The 21320-nt window shown below is 40.9% G+C and overlaps 1 protein-coding gene across 1 annotated transcript; it reads right to left on the reverse strand.

The window, feature by feature from the left end:
- Positions 1–6128: 6128 nt before the first annotated feature.
- LOC126070930 (vomeronasal type-2 receptor 26-like) lies at positions 6129–18388 on the reverse strand. Its single transcript, XM_049875257.1, is given in 7 exon segments — positions 6129–6817; positions 6820–7065; positions 9507–9630; positions 10756–10983; positions 11857–12663; positions 14047–14338; positions 18384–18388. Coding segments are annotated over 7 exon segments (2391 nt in total).
- Between the last annotated feature and the right edge of the window lie 2932 nt (positions 18389–21320).

Consider the following 21320-nt stretch of genomic DNA (forward strand, 5'->3'; position numbering starts at 1 on the left):
TTACCTTTTCAATCTCTTCTTTTGTTATGGGTCTATTTAGTTGTTCTACTTCTGTTTGTGTTAGTTTAGGTAGGTAGTGTGTTTCTAGGAAATGATCCATTTATTCTAGGTTTTCAAATTTGTTAGGGTACAATTTCTCATAGTAATCTGATATGATTCTTTTAATTTCAGTTGGATCTGTTGTAATATCGCCCATCTCATTTCTTATTTGGGTTATTTGCTTCATCTCTTGTTTTTCTTTTGTCAGTTTGGCCAATGGTTTATCAATTTTGTTGATTTTTTCAAAGAACCAGCTTTTGGTCTTGTTAATTCTTTCAATCGTTTTTCTGTTTTCTATTTCATTTAGCTCTGCCCTAATTTTTATTATTTGTTTTCTTCTGGTGCCTGAGGGTTTCTTTTGTGGCTCTCTTTCTATTTGTTCAAGTTGTAGGGATAGTTCTTTGGTTTTGGCCCTTTCTTCTTTTTGGATATGTGCATTTATTGATACAAATTGACCTCTGAGCACTGCTTTCGCTGTGTTCTAAAGGTTCTGAGAGGAAGTGTTTTTGTTCTCATTGGCCTCTATGAATTTCTTTATTCCATCCTTCATGTCTTCTACCATCCAGTCTATTTTGAGCAGGGTTTTTTTTTTTTTATTGTTCAGTTTCAAAGTGTTTGATTTCTTTTCCCTGGTTTTTCTGTTATTGTTTCCACTTTTATGGCCTTATGGTCAGAGAAGATGCTTTGTAATATTTCAATGTTTTGGATTCTGCTAAGGGTTCTTTTATGACCTAATATGTGATCTATTCTACATACTGTCCCATGTGCACTAGAAAAGAAAGTATACTTTGCAGCTGTTGGGTGGAGTGTTCTGTATATGTCTATGAGGTCATGTTGGTTGATTATGGCATTTAGATCTTCCGTGTCTTTATTGAGCTTCTTTCTGGATGTCCTGTCCTTCACCGAAAGTGGTGTGTTGAAGTCTCCTACGATTATTGTGCAGGAGTCTATCTCAGTTTTCAATGCTGATAGAGTTTGTTTTATGTACCTTGCAGTCCTGTCATTGAGTGCATAAATATTTAATATGATTATATCTTCTTGCTATACAGTCCCTTTAATCATTATATAGTGTCCTTTCTTCTCCTTTATGACGGATTTAACTTTAAAGTCCATTTTGTCAGAAATTAAATATTGCCACTCCTGCTCTTTTTTTCATTGTTGTTTGCTTGATGTATTTTTTTTTTCATCCTTTGAGTTTTAGTTTGTTTGTGTCTTTAAGTCTACGTGTGTCTCTTGGAGGCAGCACATAGACAGATCATGTGTTTTAATCCATTCTGCCACTCTCTGTCTCTTTATTGGTGCATTTAGTCCATTTACATTCAGCGTAAGTATGGATAGGTGTGAATTTAGTGCTATCATTTTGATGTCTTTTTTTGCATGTCATTAACAGTTTCTTTTTCCCTCTTAATTTTATGAGCTAAGTAGATTAGCTTTATATATTGTCCTTTCTTCATTTTCATTGTTATTGACTTTGTTTCTGCTGAGTCTGTATTTTTTTTTTTCTATTTCATTTTCATGTGTAGGATAGTTTGTCTCCTTTGTGGTTACCTTATTATTTACCCCTATTTTCTAAATTTATAACTAACTTTTATTTCTTTGTATTACTGTATCGTCTTCTCCATATGGAAGATCTTTTAATGTTGCCTTCTTTTACATAGTAACATCGTTGTTACCCTGTTTTGAGTGTTATTTAATCTTGAATTATTTTTTTGATTTCCTTGTCTGGGTTGACTTCTGGTTGCTCTGCCCAGTGTTCTAGTCTTGAGTTGATACCTGATATTGTTGATATTCTAACCAAAGAACTCCCTTTGGTATTTCTTGTAGTTTCGGTTTGGCTTTTACAAATTCCCTAAACTTCTGTTTATCTGGAAATGTCCTAATTTCACCTTGATATTTGAGAGACAGTTTTGCTGGATATATGATTCTTGACTGGCAATTCAATTCCTGCAATGTTTTCAATATGTCATCCCATTGCCTTCTTGCCTGCATGGTTTCAGCCGAGTAGTCCGAGCTTATTCTTATTGGCTCTCCTTTGTAGGTGACTTTTCGTTTATCCCTAGCTGCTCTTAAAATTCTCTCTTTATCTTTGGTTTTGGCAAGTTTGATTATAATATGTCTTGGTGATTTTCTTTTAAGATCTACCTTATGTGGAGTTCGATGAGCGTCTCGGATAGATATCTTCTCATCTTTCACGATATCAGGGAAGTTTTCTGGCAAGGAATCTTCAACAATTCTCTCTGTATTTTCCGTTGTCTCTTCCTGTTCTGGTACTCCAATCACTTGTAGGTTATTTCTCTTGATAGAGTCCCACATGATTCTTAAGGTTTCTTCATTTTTTTAAATTCTTTTATCTGATTTTTCTTCAAATATATCAGTGCCAAGTGCTTTATCTTCAAGTTCAGAAATTCTGCCTTCTACTTGCTCCAATCTGCTTCTCTGAATTTTCTGAATTTCTGATTGCTGTCTATGGATTTTTCCAACTTATTAAATTTTTCATTGTGTTGCTGAATAATCTTTTTAATTTCTTCAATTGCTTTATCTGTGTTTCTTGGCTTCTTCTGTGTATTGCCTCATTTCCTTCCTGATGTCTTGAAGGGTTCTGTATATTAATCTTTTGTACTCTGCCTCTGAAAATTCCAGGAAGGCACTTTCATCTAAAAGATCCCTGGATTCTTTGTTTTGAGAGCTTGTTGAGGTGATCATGGTCTGTTTCTTTATGTGAGTTGATATTGACTGTTGTCTCCGAGCCATCTACAAGTTATTGTTTTAGTTTATTTTACGTTTGTTTACTGTGTTGTAGCTTCATGCTTTGTTTTGTTTTGATATGCCCAAATGGGTTGCTTGAGTGAGCTGGCTTGATTATTTTCACCTTTAGAGCTCTGATGTCCTGTTCCCAAATGGCTAGAGCTATTATCAGGTATATCAGTCTAGAAGTCCATTCATTTTTCTTGCATGAATTCAGCTCAGTTTTTCAGTTAGCTGATCATCAAGTGTGTGGTACAGGCTTTGTCCTATAGCCTTAGAAGGGCAGGGGTAATTGGTGTAGGTACCGGTATCTGGTTGCTGCAGAGGTCACACTCTGAAAAAGGCAGGGGACTGAGAATCATCCCCCACGTGTCTCTGAGGAAGGTGTGTCCCCTGATCCATACAGCGTACAGGTGGGTGGGTTCTGCAGGTGGACCACGGGCACCCAATGTTTTTGATTGTAAGGACTGGGAGGTACCAGTTATCCTTGGACCCCTGTCACAGGTGGCTGGGTGACCTGAGTGGAGCTACCAGTCCTTAGGCCCCTGATACGGGAAGGTGAAGACCGTGTTTAATAGGCAAAGCAGTCTCAAACATCAAACACCAACCTCTCCGCCACACAGCTGAAAGGGTTGCAGTCTGCCAACAAGGGCTTATTCTCCTGAAATAGGTGCACAAAAGCCATGCCGAGGGGAAAGGTACTCAAAGTCCACAGACTGTTTATGCCAGGACAGGATCCACTTCTGTCCTCAGCTCCCCCGGATAGTAGAGCTGGCAAATTGTCTTTTCCCCCAGTGCTAATTTAATCCTTCTCCATGGCTGGGAGGATGGCTCTAGGCACTCAACAGGGCCCATCTCAGGCCCAGGGAAGTCAGCCACTGAAGCCGGCTTGTAAGGGGGCTGCAGGGGGTGGGGGAGTGTGGGAAAATATTCACAAGTTCTTAGCTTTTGCTGAGAGCGCCATTCTGCTCTGGTTCCAGAGGTGTGAGTTGGGTGTGTGGGTGGCTGCTTCTCCCTGGGGAAACTGCTGCCGCTCCGGGAAATGCTGCCTGAGGACTCCCAGTGATTCGGTAACTCCTCTCCGCTTCTGAACCGTCTCTTCCTTCCCCTGACCCTCAGTTCATTTTCTAAGCTTGCCTTTGATGTTCAGGGCTCCTAGCTTGTCATAAATATACTCGTTTTGTTACTGGAATAAGGTTCTTGCCTGTTACTGGTCAAGAATGAGCAGGTAACGCACATAGTTTTCCACATGAGCATAGCTTTATTGAAGAGGCTTGGGAGCGGAGACAAGGAGGGCCTAGAGCAATACTTACCCTCATCTCACAGAACAAAACAAAGGCCCACATTTTTAAAAGTTCTTGGGCGGGAAAAGATTCACGTTTATTCATAGGCATAGGTGGGGATATGTTAATTAAGGTATGCGCAGCAGCTTTCTAAGATGGCTCCTGTCCTGGAGGCCTGTGGGATTCGTAGCAGGACTTATTATTGGGTGTCACGCCCGCACAGTCTCTTGCTCCCCGGATACAATTCCCTGGCTGGGCCTGCAGCCCCTCGTTGCTCCGGTGGAAGGGGTTACACAGCGGTCAGGTGGATGTTCTGTGCATGTCCCTGAGCCTGGTTTTATCCAGCTGCTTATGAAAGGCAACTTTAAAAGGTATTTTTAGACGCCCTGCCCCATTGTTCTGAGGAATGGCTTTGTTTCTGTGCCTTGGCCCATTTCTTGTTATTTTGTTTGCAGATTTTGGGGGCCCTCTGTTCCTTGTCTTACTAAGTCTCTAGGTTCCACACTCAACCCCCTATTACCTCTCTTATAATATAGTCTCTTTCTCTTGGATTTGCTTCTCCTCTAACCACACCAATCTCTTTGCTATTTTTCAAACAGGCGCCCTCTGATCTCAGGGCCTTTGCTCCCTGTCTTAGTTTCCCTTGTTTTTTCAGCTCTTTGTTGTAAAGAGGGCTCGATGGAAGTGTCTGTCTATTCTGCCATCTTGGCTCCACCTCCACAAAAATGCTTGTATGGAATATCTAGAATGGACAAATCCATAGAAACACACAGAAGACTGATGGTTGCCAAGGCCTAGGAGAAGGGAAGAATTGGGAGTAACCTCTTGACGGGCAATGTGTATTGTTCTGGAGTGATAATCAGGTTCTAGAAGTAGGTGGTGATTACAGAACATTGTGGGTTCATTAACTGACACTGATTTGGATTTAACATCAAAATGGTTCATTGCATGTTATAATAACTCTACCTCAATGATAAAACCGTTCCATCAAGTCTGGTATTTGGACGAAAAATAAGCACAAACACAAAAATCTATCAATAGAAGGAAGAAATCATGTAGGTAAGAAACCGATCCACATATATGTGAGAATTCAGTACATGATAAAGATACCATTTAAAACAGTGGGGCAAAAATCTTGTAATAACAAGTTTATGGATAATAGATGATACATTTGTGAAAGACATGTAAACTAATTACCTCTTGAATTCAGGAATATACTAAATATATTATAAACCTACAGTTAACATTTAAAATCTCTAAAGGGGTCAAGTGTGCCTGACCCAAGCCATGGTGTTTCCAGTTGCCTCATATGCCTATGAAAGACGGACAATGAATAAGGAAGATGGAAAAAAAAAATTGATGCCTTTGTATTATGGAGTTGGCTAAGAATACTGAATATGCAACGGACTGCCAGAAGAACAAACAAATCTGTCTTGGAAAAAGCACTGCCAGATTACTTCTTAGAAACAAGGATGTCTAGACTTCATCTCACATACTGTGGACATGTTATCAGAAGGGACCAGACACTGGAGAAGTTCATCACTCTTGGTAAAGTAGAGGATCACCAAAAAAGAGAAAGACCCTCAGTGAGATGGATTGACACAGTGGTGGCAACAACGGGCTCAAGCATAACAATGGTCATGAAGATTGTGCAAGACCAGGCAGTGTTTCGTTCTGTTGTCCCTAGGGTCTCCGTGAGTCAGAACCAACTCAACAGCACCTAAAAACAACAACAAAGGGTTCAGAAGGGAATAGAATAGAAAGCCTCAGTATAACTCAAATATTTTCCAAAAAACATGATTGTTTACAGCGTCTCTCAGTTGACTAAAGAAAGTGTAGTAATTAATGCACAAACAACATTTTCTGGATAACCATTGATCTGAGATAACATTCACATTTGTGATCATGAAGGCTGGCTAAGAAATGTACACAAAAATTCCAGAACTAAAGGAGGCAGAACTTGTTCCAAAGTAAAGAAGTAAAGCAGTTTCAACTATTTTCTGACATCTAGATGCAAAATCACCTGGTTTATTGTTCTGTAGCCTAAAAACGAGATAGGCACTAGTGAGAGAAATTCTTAGACCACATCTTTCCCCTTAAATCTATTTTGTCCCTTAGTCCTTTCAAAGCATTCTTATCAGGCTTTATTAGAATAATGTAGCACTTTGGGGCAAAGATGCAACCTAGTAGCCCCAAACTAGAGGTCAAGATGGAGAAGATCTCCATGGCCACCATGGCCTTCCCCTTGGTGCTGTGGTAGACAGGAAGGAAGGTGACCCAGACACTGCAGAACACCAGCATGCTGAATGTCAGAAACTTGGCTTCACTGAAGGTATCAGGCAGGTTCCTGGCCAGGGAAGCCAAGGAAAAAGTCCCCATGGCCAAGGATCCCAGGTATCCCAGGACACAGTAGAAGGCAGTGACTGAGCCCTTATTGCACTCAACGATGAGGTGTCTGGGCTCAGAGTGTGTGTCTATGTCAATGAAAGGGGGAGAGGTACCCAGCCAGATACCACAGATAATCATTTGGATCAGAGAGCAGATGGCAACCACAGAGTTAGAAGCCCCTGAAACAAGCAACCGCCTCATGGTTCTTCTGGGTTTCATGGCCTTAAATGCCAGAATCACAGTAATAGTTTTGGCCAAAACAGTAGAAACAGCCACAGTGAACACAACTCCAAATGTGATGCGTCGGAGGAGGCAGGTGGCTGTGTTGGGACAGCCAATGAAGAGTAAGGAGCAGAGGAAGCCAGGAAGAGGGAGAGGAGCAGGATGTAGCTAAGAGCGTGGTTGTTGGCCTTGACTACGGGAGTCTCTCGGTGCTTCACAAAGACCCACAGAACCGCAGCTGTGACAACAGAGAAGCACAGGGCAATGCAGGCCAGAGCCACCCCCAGTGAATCTTCAAAGGACAGGAAAGTCACAACCTTTGGGAGGCAGTGATTTCTCTCACTGTTTGGGTACTCATGGGCTGGACACTAGACACATTGCTGTGCATCTGGAGAAAAAGCAAAGATTCGGCATTTCAGTTTCAAAAGCTCTTCATTTTACCAAGTTTACATTTGCCTTCTTTGTGCAGACTGACCTCCTCAAATTAATACTCAGACACACCAGATTAAGATTCTGTATTCCTGACCGAGAAACCCTGGTGGCGCAATAGTTAAAGTGCTACGGCTGCTAACCAAAATGTCGGCAGTTCGAATCTGCCAGGCACTCCTTGGAAACTCTATGGGACAGTTCTACTCTGTCCTATAGGGTCACTATGAGTCAGAATCAACTCGGTGGCAGTGGGTTTTTAGGTTTATTCCTGATCCAGGGAGAATGCTTTCAGCTGCAGGTAAGAAAAAACCCAGTCAAACTGAATCTTCAGCTAATGGCACAAAAAAGGTCTATTATATTGTTAAGCACTAAGATTGTCACAACCATTTCCTCTGCTGTCCCCAGTGCATTCTTGATGATTGGCCCTGTACTGCCATAGTTTACAGTATTTTCACGGAATAATCAAGTCTAAAAGTTTCCTTATTCTCACTCAGATTGAGAGAGAAAGAAGATTCATGTAGCTCTCTGAAGTGTGAGGATTGTCTTTCCCAAAACAGTTTAGCATTGTTCTTCTTGATGTTTCTAACCATAAAGGTTCCCTCCTCCCCCCTTTTTTTTCTAAATCAGTTACTGGTTGTGATGGTTAAGGCTGTGTGTCGACTTGACTGGGCCATGATTCTCAGTGGTTTGAGAGTCCTGTGATGCTGTGATGACTTCCATGATGAGACTTGATATTATGGGATCATCTCCATGATAGGATCTTCTGTGGGTAACCAATCAGTTGAAAGGGAGTTTCCTCAGGCGTGTGGCCTGCACTGAATATAAGTGGATATTCTGGCAAGACTTGCGGGCTTTTACTCATTCTGGATCCGGCAGGTGTTCATCTCCTGTTCATCTGACCTTAGATTCTTGGGACTTGAGCTAGCAGCTTTCCTGTGGTCTTGCCTGCTGGTCTTGGGATTCATCAGTCTTCACAGCCTGTGTGTGTGAGCCGTGCTCTCTGACCTGCTGATCTTGGGTTTGCCAGTCTCTGTGGCTATGTGCATCAGGAGAATCCTCTATCTTGAACCACAGACTTGGGATGTCCCAGCCTCTACAACCGTGTGAGCCATTTTCTTGATATAAATGCATATATTTATACAGCTTACTGGTTTTTCTTCTCTAGCGAACCCAGTCTAAGACGCAGGTTAAGGTGCTGGGAATTCACATTGACCAGTAGGGGCTATAACTAGTTCTGAACTTTGGTTTAACTTCGCACAAGATTCATAAGCTATGGGGTAAAAAACCCTGTTTCAGTAAAGTCAATTCCTACACACAGCAAACCTATAGGACAGAGTAGAACTTTCCCATAGGGTTTCCAGGTAGTGGCTGGTGAATTCAAACTTCCCACCCTTTGGTTAGCAGACAAATGCCTAACAACTGTGCTAAGGGGTACAGAGATAGATACCAGAACATTCTTTGGGATTTGGTGGGAAGGTATGAAGGATGGATATTGCAGAAGCAAACGACAATGCCTTCTTACATTTCTTTTCTGTTTTAATAATAAGGGGTGTATCCTTTGACATATTGACCTTTTCATGAATATACAATGTCCTTCTTTGTTGTAATGATGTTTTGCTCAAAGTCTACATTGTCTGATATTAGCATAGGAGCTCCAGCCCTCTTTTGGCTAATATTTGCATGGAATATCAATGTTCCATCCTGTCACTTTCACCGTATGTGTGTCTTTATAGCTAAAGTGAGTTTCTTATGTGCAGTATTTGATCATTTATTTTTTTCTTTTCAATCCATTAGGCCAATCACTGCCTTTTAATTGGAGAGTTTAATCAATTTACGTGGAAGGTAATTATTGATAAAAGAAGACTTCTGCTTTTTGTTTTCTACTTATCGTATGCCTTTTTTGTTCCAGAATTCCCGCATGATGGTCTTTTTTAATGATTCACATATTTTTTTCTTGTGTACTATTTTGATTCCCTCTTGTGTATTTTTCTGCATGTATTTTATAATTACATATATACAAAAAACATGTATACATAATTATGATTAATTGATTTTTATCTTGCAACTATTTAGATTACCTCTTGTATATTTTTTCAGCGTATATTTTAGTGTATTCCTTAGTAGTGACCTTAGAGCTTACGATTATCATCTTAACTTTATAACAATCTATTCTGAATTAACACCAATTTAGTTCCAATAGTGTACAAAAGATCTACTCCTTTCCCATAATGTCGTAGCAATATTAGGTATAAAAGTAAATATGGTGAATGAATGAGTGAAAGAAAAAACAGAAGACAATCATGGCCTAGGACCCCACTGCAACTTCCCCTTCCTGTCCTTTTCGTGGAGAGAATGGCGCGAGGGCTGGGGTTATTAGAGGGCAGTCATAAACATTCATACCTGTTCGATTTGAAATCTCTGTCTCTGGGCAAATTGTACAAATGAAGCAACAGAATGGCCTTCCTTCTTCTGGAATTTTCCTGGATCCTGGACCACAGCTCTGGCTACACACAGATTGAGGAGTCTGCAGAGAAACAAGGATGCATTGGTTATTACTTTGCACATTATTAGCAGTTTGTCCACTAATAAGCAAGAAATTGGATCTTCTATCACACTTTCTGGCACTTTGCCAGCTCCATCCTGTTGCTATTACCTAGATCTCTAAGTATAAATTACCAACAATATTTTTCCTCTTTCTTTAACTGGTTACACATACAATCAAAATTTTACCAAAGTAGCTGGTGACTTTTATCTCATACATCACCTGAAACATCCCCTGAGTGTTTCTCTCCTTTTTTTTTTTTTTTGCTACTTTATCGTAAAGTCCTTTCAGTGCAGGTCACTGTATCATAAGGATTCTGAGGCCTTGTATGTCCAAGGATAATTTTACCATGCCCCCATACTTGACTGGATATAAGAGTTTAGGTATTACATGGAAGAATTTAAAAATGTGATAAATAGACTTCCTACTAGAGGTACCTACATAAATAAATTGAAGTGTACCAGCAAAGAACGATGAGTGGATGTTATGGACCAGATATTGGGGTTAATCCAAATCTGAGTTCATGAGTTCAGGTATAGTACCCCTTTGTCGGGCATTTAATGAAATCTTAAAAGTGGAAGTATCACTTCTGTACAAACATCCACAAAACTGCCCAAGATTGATAAACTGTAGTAGGTTGGATGAAATGATGGTCAGTGCTTTCAGAAGATAAACAAAACAATGATGACTTCTCGATAGACAAATTACCAATAGAAAAAAGAATGAGAATGAAATCTATAAAGAGATTGCTGAAATCCAGACTCTATCTGTGTTTACAGTGCATCTAAACATAGGGATTGGAGCATGCATGATTAAGACTCTTCTGTGATATATGGAGGTTAACCAAGTATAAAATTTAAAAAGTAGGTCCATTACCTCCCTTCAGTGTATGCATTCCAATACTTAACAGCTAATTGAACCCAAATTAAAAACAATCAAACAATCACACATATAAACTTACTCTTCCCAGAGGTGCAGCCATATAATATGTGAAAGTAATATCATAAATTTAGCCCTGGGTTAACAGGGTGCCAACTCAATCTCCTCTCATGGCTCTGTTCAGATAAAGCTACAATGTATACATCCAATTTTGAGATGATGTCATACCTCTTTGAATCCAACAGGCCATTCTATCATCTCTTTGTTGATGACTAACTCTTGATCGTGTGGATTATTGAAGATAAACTCTCTGACTTTAGTCAGCAGGCTAAAATCACCAGTAAAATTCACAGGGTTTCCAATATCATACCGTGTCATAGAGTTTTTTTTCTCATCCAAGAATATACTGTCCCCAGTGCTGTTTGTAAACTGGATATTCCTTATAAATGGATGAAGCTAGAGGTGAGGCATAATTTTAAAACAGGATTGCATTCAAATTAGAGATGGAGGGCTCATACCTACCAATTAATTCTTCTTTCCCCACCTCTCTACCCTCACGATTTTGTTATGGTATTTGCTGATTTTTTTGTGTGTGCCCACCTCAAGGGAGAATGCCACCATGGCTCCAGTATAATGGAGGCCTAATCAAATCCAATCATGACACCATTTAGAGGTTGGCTTACATGTTTGCTTTGATCCAACCCTGACCAAAAAAGTCTGCTCGCGGCTTCATTAAAAGTGGTGTAAATGAAGATTTTAACATCCCAACAAATCCATTTTCATCCTAGGTAATCCCAGAATCTTACATGTATTGTGTGGATTTTCATATATCAAATTGGGACTATAACTCCCGCTCCCATGATGTCGCAGGTTTGGTAAGAAAAAATAAATAAAGCACTTGTCAGAGTGTCACCAGGTATGGCTCAAAAAAAGAACATTTCCCAAAGACATTTTAGAATACCAAGGAAGGGGAATGTATGTATCCCAGGGAGAAATAAAGACTTGACCCATTTTTATCTACCTGTGAATCCACACGAGTTGAGGTTGGGTCATATCTTACATATTAGGCCTTAAGAAACTTTTTCTGATAACCATTTCTTATTGCATGGTCTTTAACTGAACCTCTCCCCACACCCCATGACCAGGGTTTTCCAAGTTGATACTCAAAAATTGCACTTATCAGTATATCCACTGGGAACAATCTTTCATTCATTTTGCCTGATCCTATTGACCATGAGTCACAAGCCTGGTCATGCTGCTGTGCCTCAATAGAATACCACCAATGCCATTAGGTGAACAATACAAATCCTGCCTCTGGAGGAGATGTACCTGCCAGGGGAGGAGCGTAGGTCCCTCTGCATTTCCTGTAGATCCCATTTCTGTGTTAATCAGAAGCATTTCATGGAGGGCTTGGGCCACAGTATATACAGCATTATAGACAAGATAGCTAGAATCAGACAAGTTCATCATGCCCATAGAGACTGGCACCGACTCTAAGGAAGCATTTGGTGGGCAGGTCTCGATTTCTCCACATTGTGTCCCGACAATCAAGCGATTAAATATTTGAAGCCAGATTTTCCTGAGGTAAAAGTCTTCTGGATACCTGGATGGGTTCACTCCCTTGACAAAGTGTCTGAAGCTAGGGATTGCCTTCTCCCAATGTGAAAATAAGAGGCTTCCATAGAAACGTTTCAGGATATGGTCCCATTCATGCAAAAGATTATGCCAGTTTTCTTCCATGATCCATACCTTTCCAGAGATTAAATAAGTTTCTGTGAAATAGCTTATAAATTTGATACTCTCAGCATCACCACACAGTATATACACATTTGCTAATGAATCCCTGATCCTGTCTCTCAACATCAACATACTGTCTTCGTGTAGCCTCTTGATCTCAGGGACTTTTTCTACAAGGGGCACACCGATACTTTCCTTTACCATCTCTGCTTTCAGGTCCTGGAGGAACTGCTCCCCTTTCATATCTTCAGAGACAAAAAGCCCCACCCAGGTCCAGCCAAAATGCATCAATAACTGGATCATTCCATGGACCAGAAAGCCGTCCTTGGAGGCCATCGGATACAGTGATGGGAACCGGTCTTTATCACTCAGAATAGGATCAAAAGGACCATATGTGACCTGAATATGAAACAAAGAAAGGTCATGAATCTGAGTTGCGTGGGATTTCAGTGGTCTTCATTAGAGAGGGAGTAAGAGAATTCTCTCTGTGGAAGGCGGAATTAATAGAATATCTGCTGAAGAAAAATAAGAAACTGCATTGGACACTCCACAGCTCTTTTTTCATTCTGTTCAAACAGAAGACCATATATTCCAGCCTCCCTGCTTTCAGGACATGATGTGTAAACCCTGGTGTGACTTTCAGGCTAAAGCATAAAAGATGATGTGGAAGATCTCCGTGTGCTCATCATTTCCCGCAGCTCAACAGAAGAAGGCACTAATATCAGCTGGTGCACCGGCACGATGGTAGTGTTTCCACCAGCTTTAAGCCTGTGGCTTAGTAACTGAGGCCCATCTCCCTAGCGATTAATGTTGGATATGAACCCTGATAATAAATATTCCCTGTTACACCCTTGATATTTTGGATTTAACTTAATACCTCAGCATACTGTAGATTATCCTGAGGAGCACAATTATAAACTCTGAGTCTCGAAATATGATTTTTCCATCACAGAATTCTCATAATGTAAGGCTCTTATTTTGGAGCCCTGGTGGTACAGTGGTTAAGAACATGGTTGTTAACCAAAAGTGCTGCAGTTCAAATCTACCAGCTGCTCCTTGGAAACCCCGTGGAGCAGTTCTACTCCGTGCTGTAGGATCGCTATGAGTTGGAAATGACTCGACAGCAATGGTTTTTTTTTTTTTTTTTTTTAATCTTATTTTGGCCTTAATTCTTTCTGACTGCTGCTTGTCTTAGCTCAGGTTCCCTGGAAAGTAACTTTGATATGGAGAGTGGCATGTGGAAAGTTTATGGGAGTGCCCTCAGGAGACACACCTCTGGGCACATGAGAAAAGCAGGATTGGACAGAGGGAGAAGTTGAACCATAAGAAAGCTGCATCTGCATCTCAACTGATTGTTGGGGACTTTATTAATATCCCATATTCAGACTACAGGGCCAGGCCTTACCCCCACAACAATTATCTGTCCCCTGAGAAGAGTTTTATCCTGGTTGGGGAAGTTCCCTGCCTGGGGCATTTTCGACAAAGCACACAGCTATCTGTTCAATGTCAGCAGATTATACTTCCAGAAGTTGGCATGGATGTATTGGTCCTGAGCTGTAATCTGGGCTGAGCTTCAAAGGATACACAGCACTGCTCCTTCCCCTTCCTTCATCCTCCTTCATGGCACAAGTTATAAGCTCACAATCCTCAGAATTCATTGGAATTTGTGTACAACAGTCAAGGAATACATAAACCCTCCTTCCTCCTTTCCCATGATCAGATAGGAGGGAATGCCGTTCACACAACCTGATCTTATGTTTCCAGAGCTCACAATCCACTGACCTGTGGGCTTTTGTAGAGCTCCAACAGTGTTCCAATCTCTGCAGAAAATGCTGATTTGCTTTCCATAATGCTAGCGACAGATTTGCTCTCTCTCCGGCAGTTGTGATTAGGGAGAATTTGCCTCCCTCCCGAGAGCCAAAACAGGGCACTCTCTAAGGTTCTGTGCTCCCTAGGAATGGAATTGTAGAGGTCAAAACCCAAGGACAGGTTGGGGAGCAGGTAGGGGTTCTTGTTGATCTCCTCAATGGCAAAGTGAAAGACCAGAACAAACTGGTAGTTTTTTGGGAACAACCTAAAAAGAGTGGACATCATAAGGGAGAATGATCAAGTCATAATTATTCAGAAGTAACTTTAAGCCAAGCCAAGGAAAAATAATATTTTAGAACTCTGTTTTTCTCCTTTGTTTCTTTAGTTCCTTTATTGCACCACAAGGAGACATTTTCTAGAATTTTTTCTAATCTCACTCTCAATTAAGTTTTTATACCCTAGATATAATGCATATCCAGTATATATAAGTACATACAGCATAACCAGTAAGCACGGGCTTACAGTAAGCAAGGTACACATGCATTTAGCTGGGTTTACTTACTAAACTGTAGTGAACAATTTCACATGGATTTCACCATACCTAACAATAACACATGTCTATCAGTTTGTCGTACTGTGGGGGATTGCGTGTTGCTGTGATGCTAGAAGCTATGCCATCGGTATTGAGATACCAGCAGGGTCACCCATGGAGGACAGGTTTCAGCTGAGCTTCCAGACTAAGACAGACTAGGAAGAAGGACCCAGCAGTCTACTTCTGAAAAGCATTACCCAGTGAAAACCTTATGAAAAGCAGTGGAGCATTGTCTGATAAAGTGCTGGAAAATGAGCCCCCCGGGTTGGAAGGCACTCAGAGATGGCTGGGGAAGAGCTGCCTCCTCAAGGTAGAGTCGACCTTAATGACATGGATGGAGTCAAGCTTTCGGGATGTTCATTTGCTGATGTGGCACGACTCAAAATGAGAAGAAACAGCTGCAAAAATCCATTAGTAATCAGAACCTGGAATGTACGAAGTAAGAATCTAGGAAAATTGGAAATTGGCAAAAATCAAATGGAATGCAAAAATATCGATATCCTAGGCATTAGTGAGCTGAAATGGACTGGTATTGGCCGGCCTTTTTGAATTGGACAATCATATAGTCTACTATGCTGGGAATGTCAATTTGAACAGGAATGGTGTTGCATTCATTGCCAAAAAGAACATTTCAAGATCTATCCTGAAGTACAACACTGTCAGTGATAGGATAATATCCATAGGCCTAAAAGGAAGATCAGTTAATACGATTATTATTCACATTTATGCACCAACCACTAGGGCCAAAGATGAAGAAACAGAAGATTTTTATCAGCTGCTGCAGTCTGAAATTGATCAAATATGCAATCAAGATGCATTGATAATTACTGGTGATTAGATTGCAAAAGTAGGAAACAAAGAAGAAGGATCGGTAGTTGGAAAATACTGCCTTGGTGATAGAAACAATGCCGGAGACCAAATAATAGAATTTTGCAAGACCAACGACTTCTTCATTGCAAATATCTTCTTTCACCAACATAAATGGTGACTATGCACATGGACCTCACCAGATGGAACACACAGGAATCAGACTGACTACATCTTTGGAAAGAGATGATGGAAAGGTCAATATCATCAGTCAGGACAAGGCCAGGGGCCAACTGTAGAACAGATCATCAATAGCTCATGTGCAAGTTCAAGCTGAAACTGAAGAAAACCGGAGCAAGTCCACGAAAGTCAAAATATGACCTTGAGTATAACCCACCTGAATTTAGAGACCATCTCAAGAATAGATTCGACGCACTGAACACTAGTGACTGAAGACCAGATGAGTTGTGGAATGACATCAAGGACATTATCCTTGAAGAAACCAACAGGTCATTGAAAAGAAAGAAAAGACCAAGATGGACGTCAGAGGAGACTCTGAAGCTTATTCTTGAATTGATGAAGTAAAAGAAATGAACAGAAGATTTCAAAGGGGGTCTCGAGAAGACAAAGTGAAGTATTATAATGACACGTGCAAAGAGCTTGAGATGCAAAACCAAAAGGGAAGAACACACGCAGCATTTCTCTAGCTGAAAGAACTGAAGAAAATTTCAACCCTTGAGTTGCAATAGTGAAGGGTTCTATGGGGAAAATATTAAACAACGCAGGAGGCATCAAAAGAAGATGGAAGGAATACAGAGTCATTACATCAAAAAAAAAATTAGTCGATGTTCAACCATTTCAAGGGGCAGCATATGATCAGGAACCGATGGCACTGAAGGAAGAAGTCCAAGCCGCTCTGAAGGCACTGGCAAAAAACAAGGCTCCAGGAATTGATGGAATATCAATTGGGATGTTTCAACAAACAGATGCAGCGCTGGAGGTGCTTTCTTGTCTATGCCAAGAAATATGGAAGACAGCTTCCTGGCCAACTGACTTGAAGAGATCCATATTTATGCCTATTCCCAAGAAAGGTGACCCAACTGAATGTGGAAGTTATAGAACAATATCATTAATATCAAACGCAAGCAAAATTTTGCTGAAGATCATTCAAAAACGGCTACAGCAGTATATCGACAGGGAACTGCCAGAAATTCAGGCCGGTTTCAGAAGAGGATGTGGAACCAGGGATATCATTGCTGATGTCAGGTGGATTCTGGCTGAAAGCAGAGAATACCAGAAGGATGTTTACCTGTTATTTTATTTACTACGCAAAGGCATTAGGCTGTGTGGACCGTAACAAATTATGGATAACATTGTGAAGAATGGGAATTCCAGAACACTTGATTGTGCTCATGAGGAACCTTTACATAGATCAAGAGGCAGTTGTTCGGACAGAACAAGGGAATACTGATTGGTTTAAAGGCAGGAAAGGTGTGCATCAGCATTGTATCCTTTCACCATACCTATTCCATCTGTATGCTGAGCAAATAATCTGAGAAGCTGGACTATATGAAGAAGAATAGGGCTTCAGAATTAGAGGGAGACTCATTAACAACTAGCGTTATGCAGATGACACAACCTTGCTTGCCGAAAGTGAAGAGAACTTGAAGCACTTACTAATGAAGATCAAAGACCACAGCCTTCAGTATGGATTACACCTCAACATAAAGAAAACAAAAATCCTCACAACTGGACCAATGAGCAACATCATGATAAACGGAGAAAAGATCGAAGTTGTCAAGGATTTCATTTTACTTGGCTCCACTATCAAAAGCCATGGAAGCAGCAGTCAAGAAATCAAAAGATGCATTGCATTGGGAAATCTGATGCAAAGGAACTCTTTAAAATGTTGAAGAGCGAAGATGTCACCTTGAAGACTAAGGTGCGCCTGACCCAAGCCATGGTATTTTCAATCACATCATATGCATGTGAAAGCTGGACAATGAATAAGGAAGACTGAAGAAGAATTGATGCCTTTGAATTGTGGCGGTGGTGAAGAATAGTGAATATACCATGGACTGTCAAAAGAATGAACAGATCTGTCTTAGAGTAAGTACAACCAGAATGCTCCTTAGAAGCAAGGATGGCAAGGCTGTGTCTTACATATTTTGGACATGTTGTCAGGAGGGATCAGTCCCTGGAGAAGGACATCATGCTTGGCAGAGTACACGGTCAGCAGAAAAGAGGAAGACCCTCAACGAGGTGGACTGACACAGTGGCTGCAACTATGAGCTTAAGTATAACAACGATTTTATGGATGGCTCAGGACCAGGCAGCGTTTCAATTGTGCATAGGGTTGCTATGAGTCGGAACCGACTTGACAGCACCTAACAACAACAAAAACAAAGAAGTTTATGACCAAAGAACAGAGAAAATATTTAGGATCAGTAGTTACAATTATAAAAAATTAAACTGACAAATTATAATCAAGACCTAAATAAATTTCCTTAGCATCCCTAATAATTTTATTTCAAAAGACTTGTTTTATTGTTCCTAGGTGGAATCAAGTCAGTGATGAGCCAAGCAACTAACTGAGATTTGCAGGGCTTCGGGGCAGAATTGAGGTAGGATTTACCTCAATGGTATAGCTTTCATCCAAGCAGATTATTTTACTGAGGTCCTATCAACGGAATATTATTGCTGATGTCGGGTGGATCCTGACTGGTAGAAGAGAATACAGGAAATATGTTTACCTGGGTTTTATTGCCTATGCTAATTCACTCAAGTGTGTGGATCATAACAAATTATGGATACCGTTGCAGAGAATAAGAATTCCAGAACACTTAATTGTGCTCATGAGCAAGCCGTACAAGAATCAAGAGGCAGTTTTTCGAAAAGAACGAGGGTATACCGCATGGTTTAAAGTCATGAAAGGTGTGCGTCAAGGTTGTATCCTTTAACCACACTTATTTAACCTGTATGCTGAGCAAATAATCTGAGAAGATGGACTATATGAAGAAGAATGGGGCATCAGGATTAGACAAAGACTCACTAACAATCTGCATTATGCAGATGACACAACCTTGCTTGCTGAAAGTGAAGAGGACTTGAAGCACTTATTGATGGAGATCAAAGACCACAGCCTTCAGTACAGATTACGCCTCAAAATTAAAAAACAAAAACAAAAAACCTCACAACTGGACCAATAAGCAGCATCACGATAAACGGAGAAAAGATTAAGGTTGTCAAGGATTTCATGTTACTTGGATCCACAACCAGCAGCCGTGGAAGCAGCAGTCAAGAAGTCAAAAGATGTATTGAAGAGCAAAGATGTCAGCTTGAGGACTAAGGTGCACCTGACCCCAGCCACGGTGCTTTCAGTCTTCTCATATGCATGTGAGAACTGGACAGTGACTAAGGAAGCCCAAAGAAGAATTGATGCCTCTGAATTGCAGTTTTGGTGAAGAATATCGAATATACCATGGACTGCCAAAATGGCGAACAAATCTGTCTTGGAAGAAGAAGTACAACCAGAATGCTCCTTAGAATCAAGGATGCTGAGACTACAGTCTCACACACTTTGAACACGTTGTCAGAAGGGAGCAGTTCCCAGAGAAGGACATGATGTTTGGTAGAAGCGGGTCAGGGAAAAAGAGGAAGACCCTCAAGGAGATGGACCGGACACAGTGGCTACAACAATGGGCCCAAGCATAGCAACAATGGTGAGGATGGCACAGCACCAGGCATTGTTTCATTCTGTAGTAGATGCAGTAGCTGTGGGCCAGAACTGACTCGACTACACCTAACAACTTAAATGGGAGATGCCTCAATGCATGGAAAAATGCAAGATGTTCTCTGCTAGGGACCTGAGTAAGTCGTGTACACTTACCTTCATAAACCCTTTTGGAAAGGCTTGGGTATATCACAAAACATAACTTAGGTTTACTGGAGCTGGAAGTCAAATGGTTGTTGTTGTTAGATGCTGTCCAGCGGATTCCAACTCATACCAGCCCTATGCACAACAGAATGCAACACTGCTTAGTCCTGTGCAACCTCATAATCATTGCTTTCCTTGAGCCCATTGTTGCAGCCACTGTGTCAATCCATCTCATTAACCGTCTTCCTCTTTCTGACTGGCCCTCTACTTTACCAAGCATGATGTCCTTCACGAGGGACTGATCCCTCCTGACAATGTGCCCAAAGTATGTGAAACGTAGTCTCGCCATCCTTGCTTCTAAGGAGCATTCTGGTTGTACTTCTTCCAAGATAGATTTGTTCCTTCTTTTGCAGCCCTTGGAATACCCGATATTCTTCTCCAACACCACAATTCAAGGTATCAATTCTTCTTTAGTCTTTCTTATGCATTGTCCGGAAAACCTGGTAGCATAGTGGTTAAGTGCTACGGCTTTAAACAAAGGGTCAGCAGTTCGAATCTACGAGGTGCTCCTTGGAAACTCTATGGGGCAGATCTACTCTGTCCTATAGGGTCGCTATGAGTCGGAATCGACTCGACGGCACCAGGGTTGTTTTTTTTTGTTTTTGGTATGCATTGTCCAGCTTTCAAATGCATATGAGAAGACTGAAAAACCATGGCTTGGGTCAGGCACACTTTAGGCCTCGAGGTGACATCTTTGCTTCTCAACACTTTAAAGAGGTCTTTTGCAGCAGATTTGCCCATCGCAATCCCTCTTTCAATTTCTTGAATGCTATTTCCACGGGTGTTGGTTGTGGATCCAAGTAAAATGAAATCCTTGACAACCTGAATCTTTTCCCTGTTTAACATGAAGCTGCTTTTTGGTCCAGTTGTGAGGATTTTTGTTGTCTTTTTGTTGAAGTGTAACCCATACTGAAGGCTGTGGTCCTTGATCTTTACCAGTAAGTACTTCAAGTCCTCTTCACTTTCAGCAAGCAAGGTTGTGTCATCTGCATAATGCAGATTGTTAATGAATCTTCCTCCATTCCTGATGTCCCATTCTTCTTCATATAGTCCAGTTTCTCAGAGTATTTACTCAGCATACAGATTGCATAGGTATGGTAAAAGGATACAGTCCTGATGTTCACCTTTCCTGACTTTAAACTATTAATGAGCCTTCCTCCATTCTTGATATATAAGGAGCACCTCGTAGATTCGAACTGCTGACCCTTTGTTCTTCTTCATGTATTCCAGTTTCTCAGATTATTTGCTCACCATACAGGCTGAATATGTATGATAAAAGGATGCAACCCTGAAGCTCACCTTTCTTGACTTTAAACCATGCACTATCCCCTTGTTCTGTTTGAACACTTGCCTCTTGATCAATGTGCAGATTCATCATGACAACAGTCAAGTGTTCCATAATTCCCATCCTCTGCAACGTTACCCATAATTTGTTATAATCCACAGTCGAATGCCTTTCCATTGTCAATAAAAAACAGGTAAACATATTTCTGGTGTTCTCTGCTTTCAGCGGGACCCATGTCCTCTTCTAAATCTGAATCGAATTTCTGGCAGTTCCCCGTTGACATACTGCTGCAGCTGCTTTTGAATAATCTTCCACAAAACTTTGCATGTGATATTAATGATATTGTTCCATAATTTCCACATTCAGTTGGATCACTTTTCTTGGGAATAGGCATAAATATGGATCTGTTCCAGTCAGTTGGCTGGGTACCTGTCTTCCAAATGTCTTGGCATAGGAGAGTGAGCACTTCCAGCGCTGCTTGTTTTCCGTCAATGCCTTCAGTGCAATTTGGATTTCTTCCTTCAGTGACATTGGTTCCTGATCAAATGTTACCTCCTGAAATGATTCACAGTTGATCAATTCTTTTTCATATACTGATTCTGTGTAATCCTTCTATCTTCTTTTGA

Source organism: Elephas maximus, chromosome 3, assembly GCF_024166365.1.
Source record: "Elephas maximus indicus isolate mEleMax1 chromosome 3, mEleMax1 primary haplotype, whole genome shotgun sequence".
Lineage (NCBI taxonomy): Eukaryota > Metazoa > Chordata > Mammalia > Proboscidea > Elephantidae > Elephas > Elephas maximus.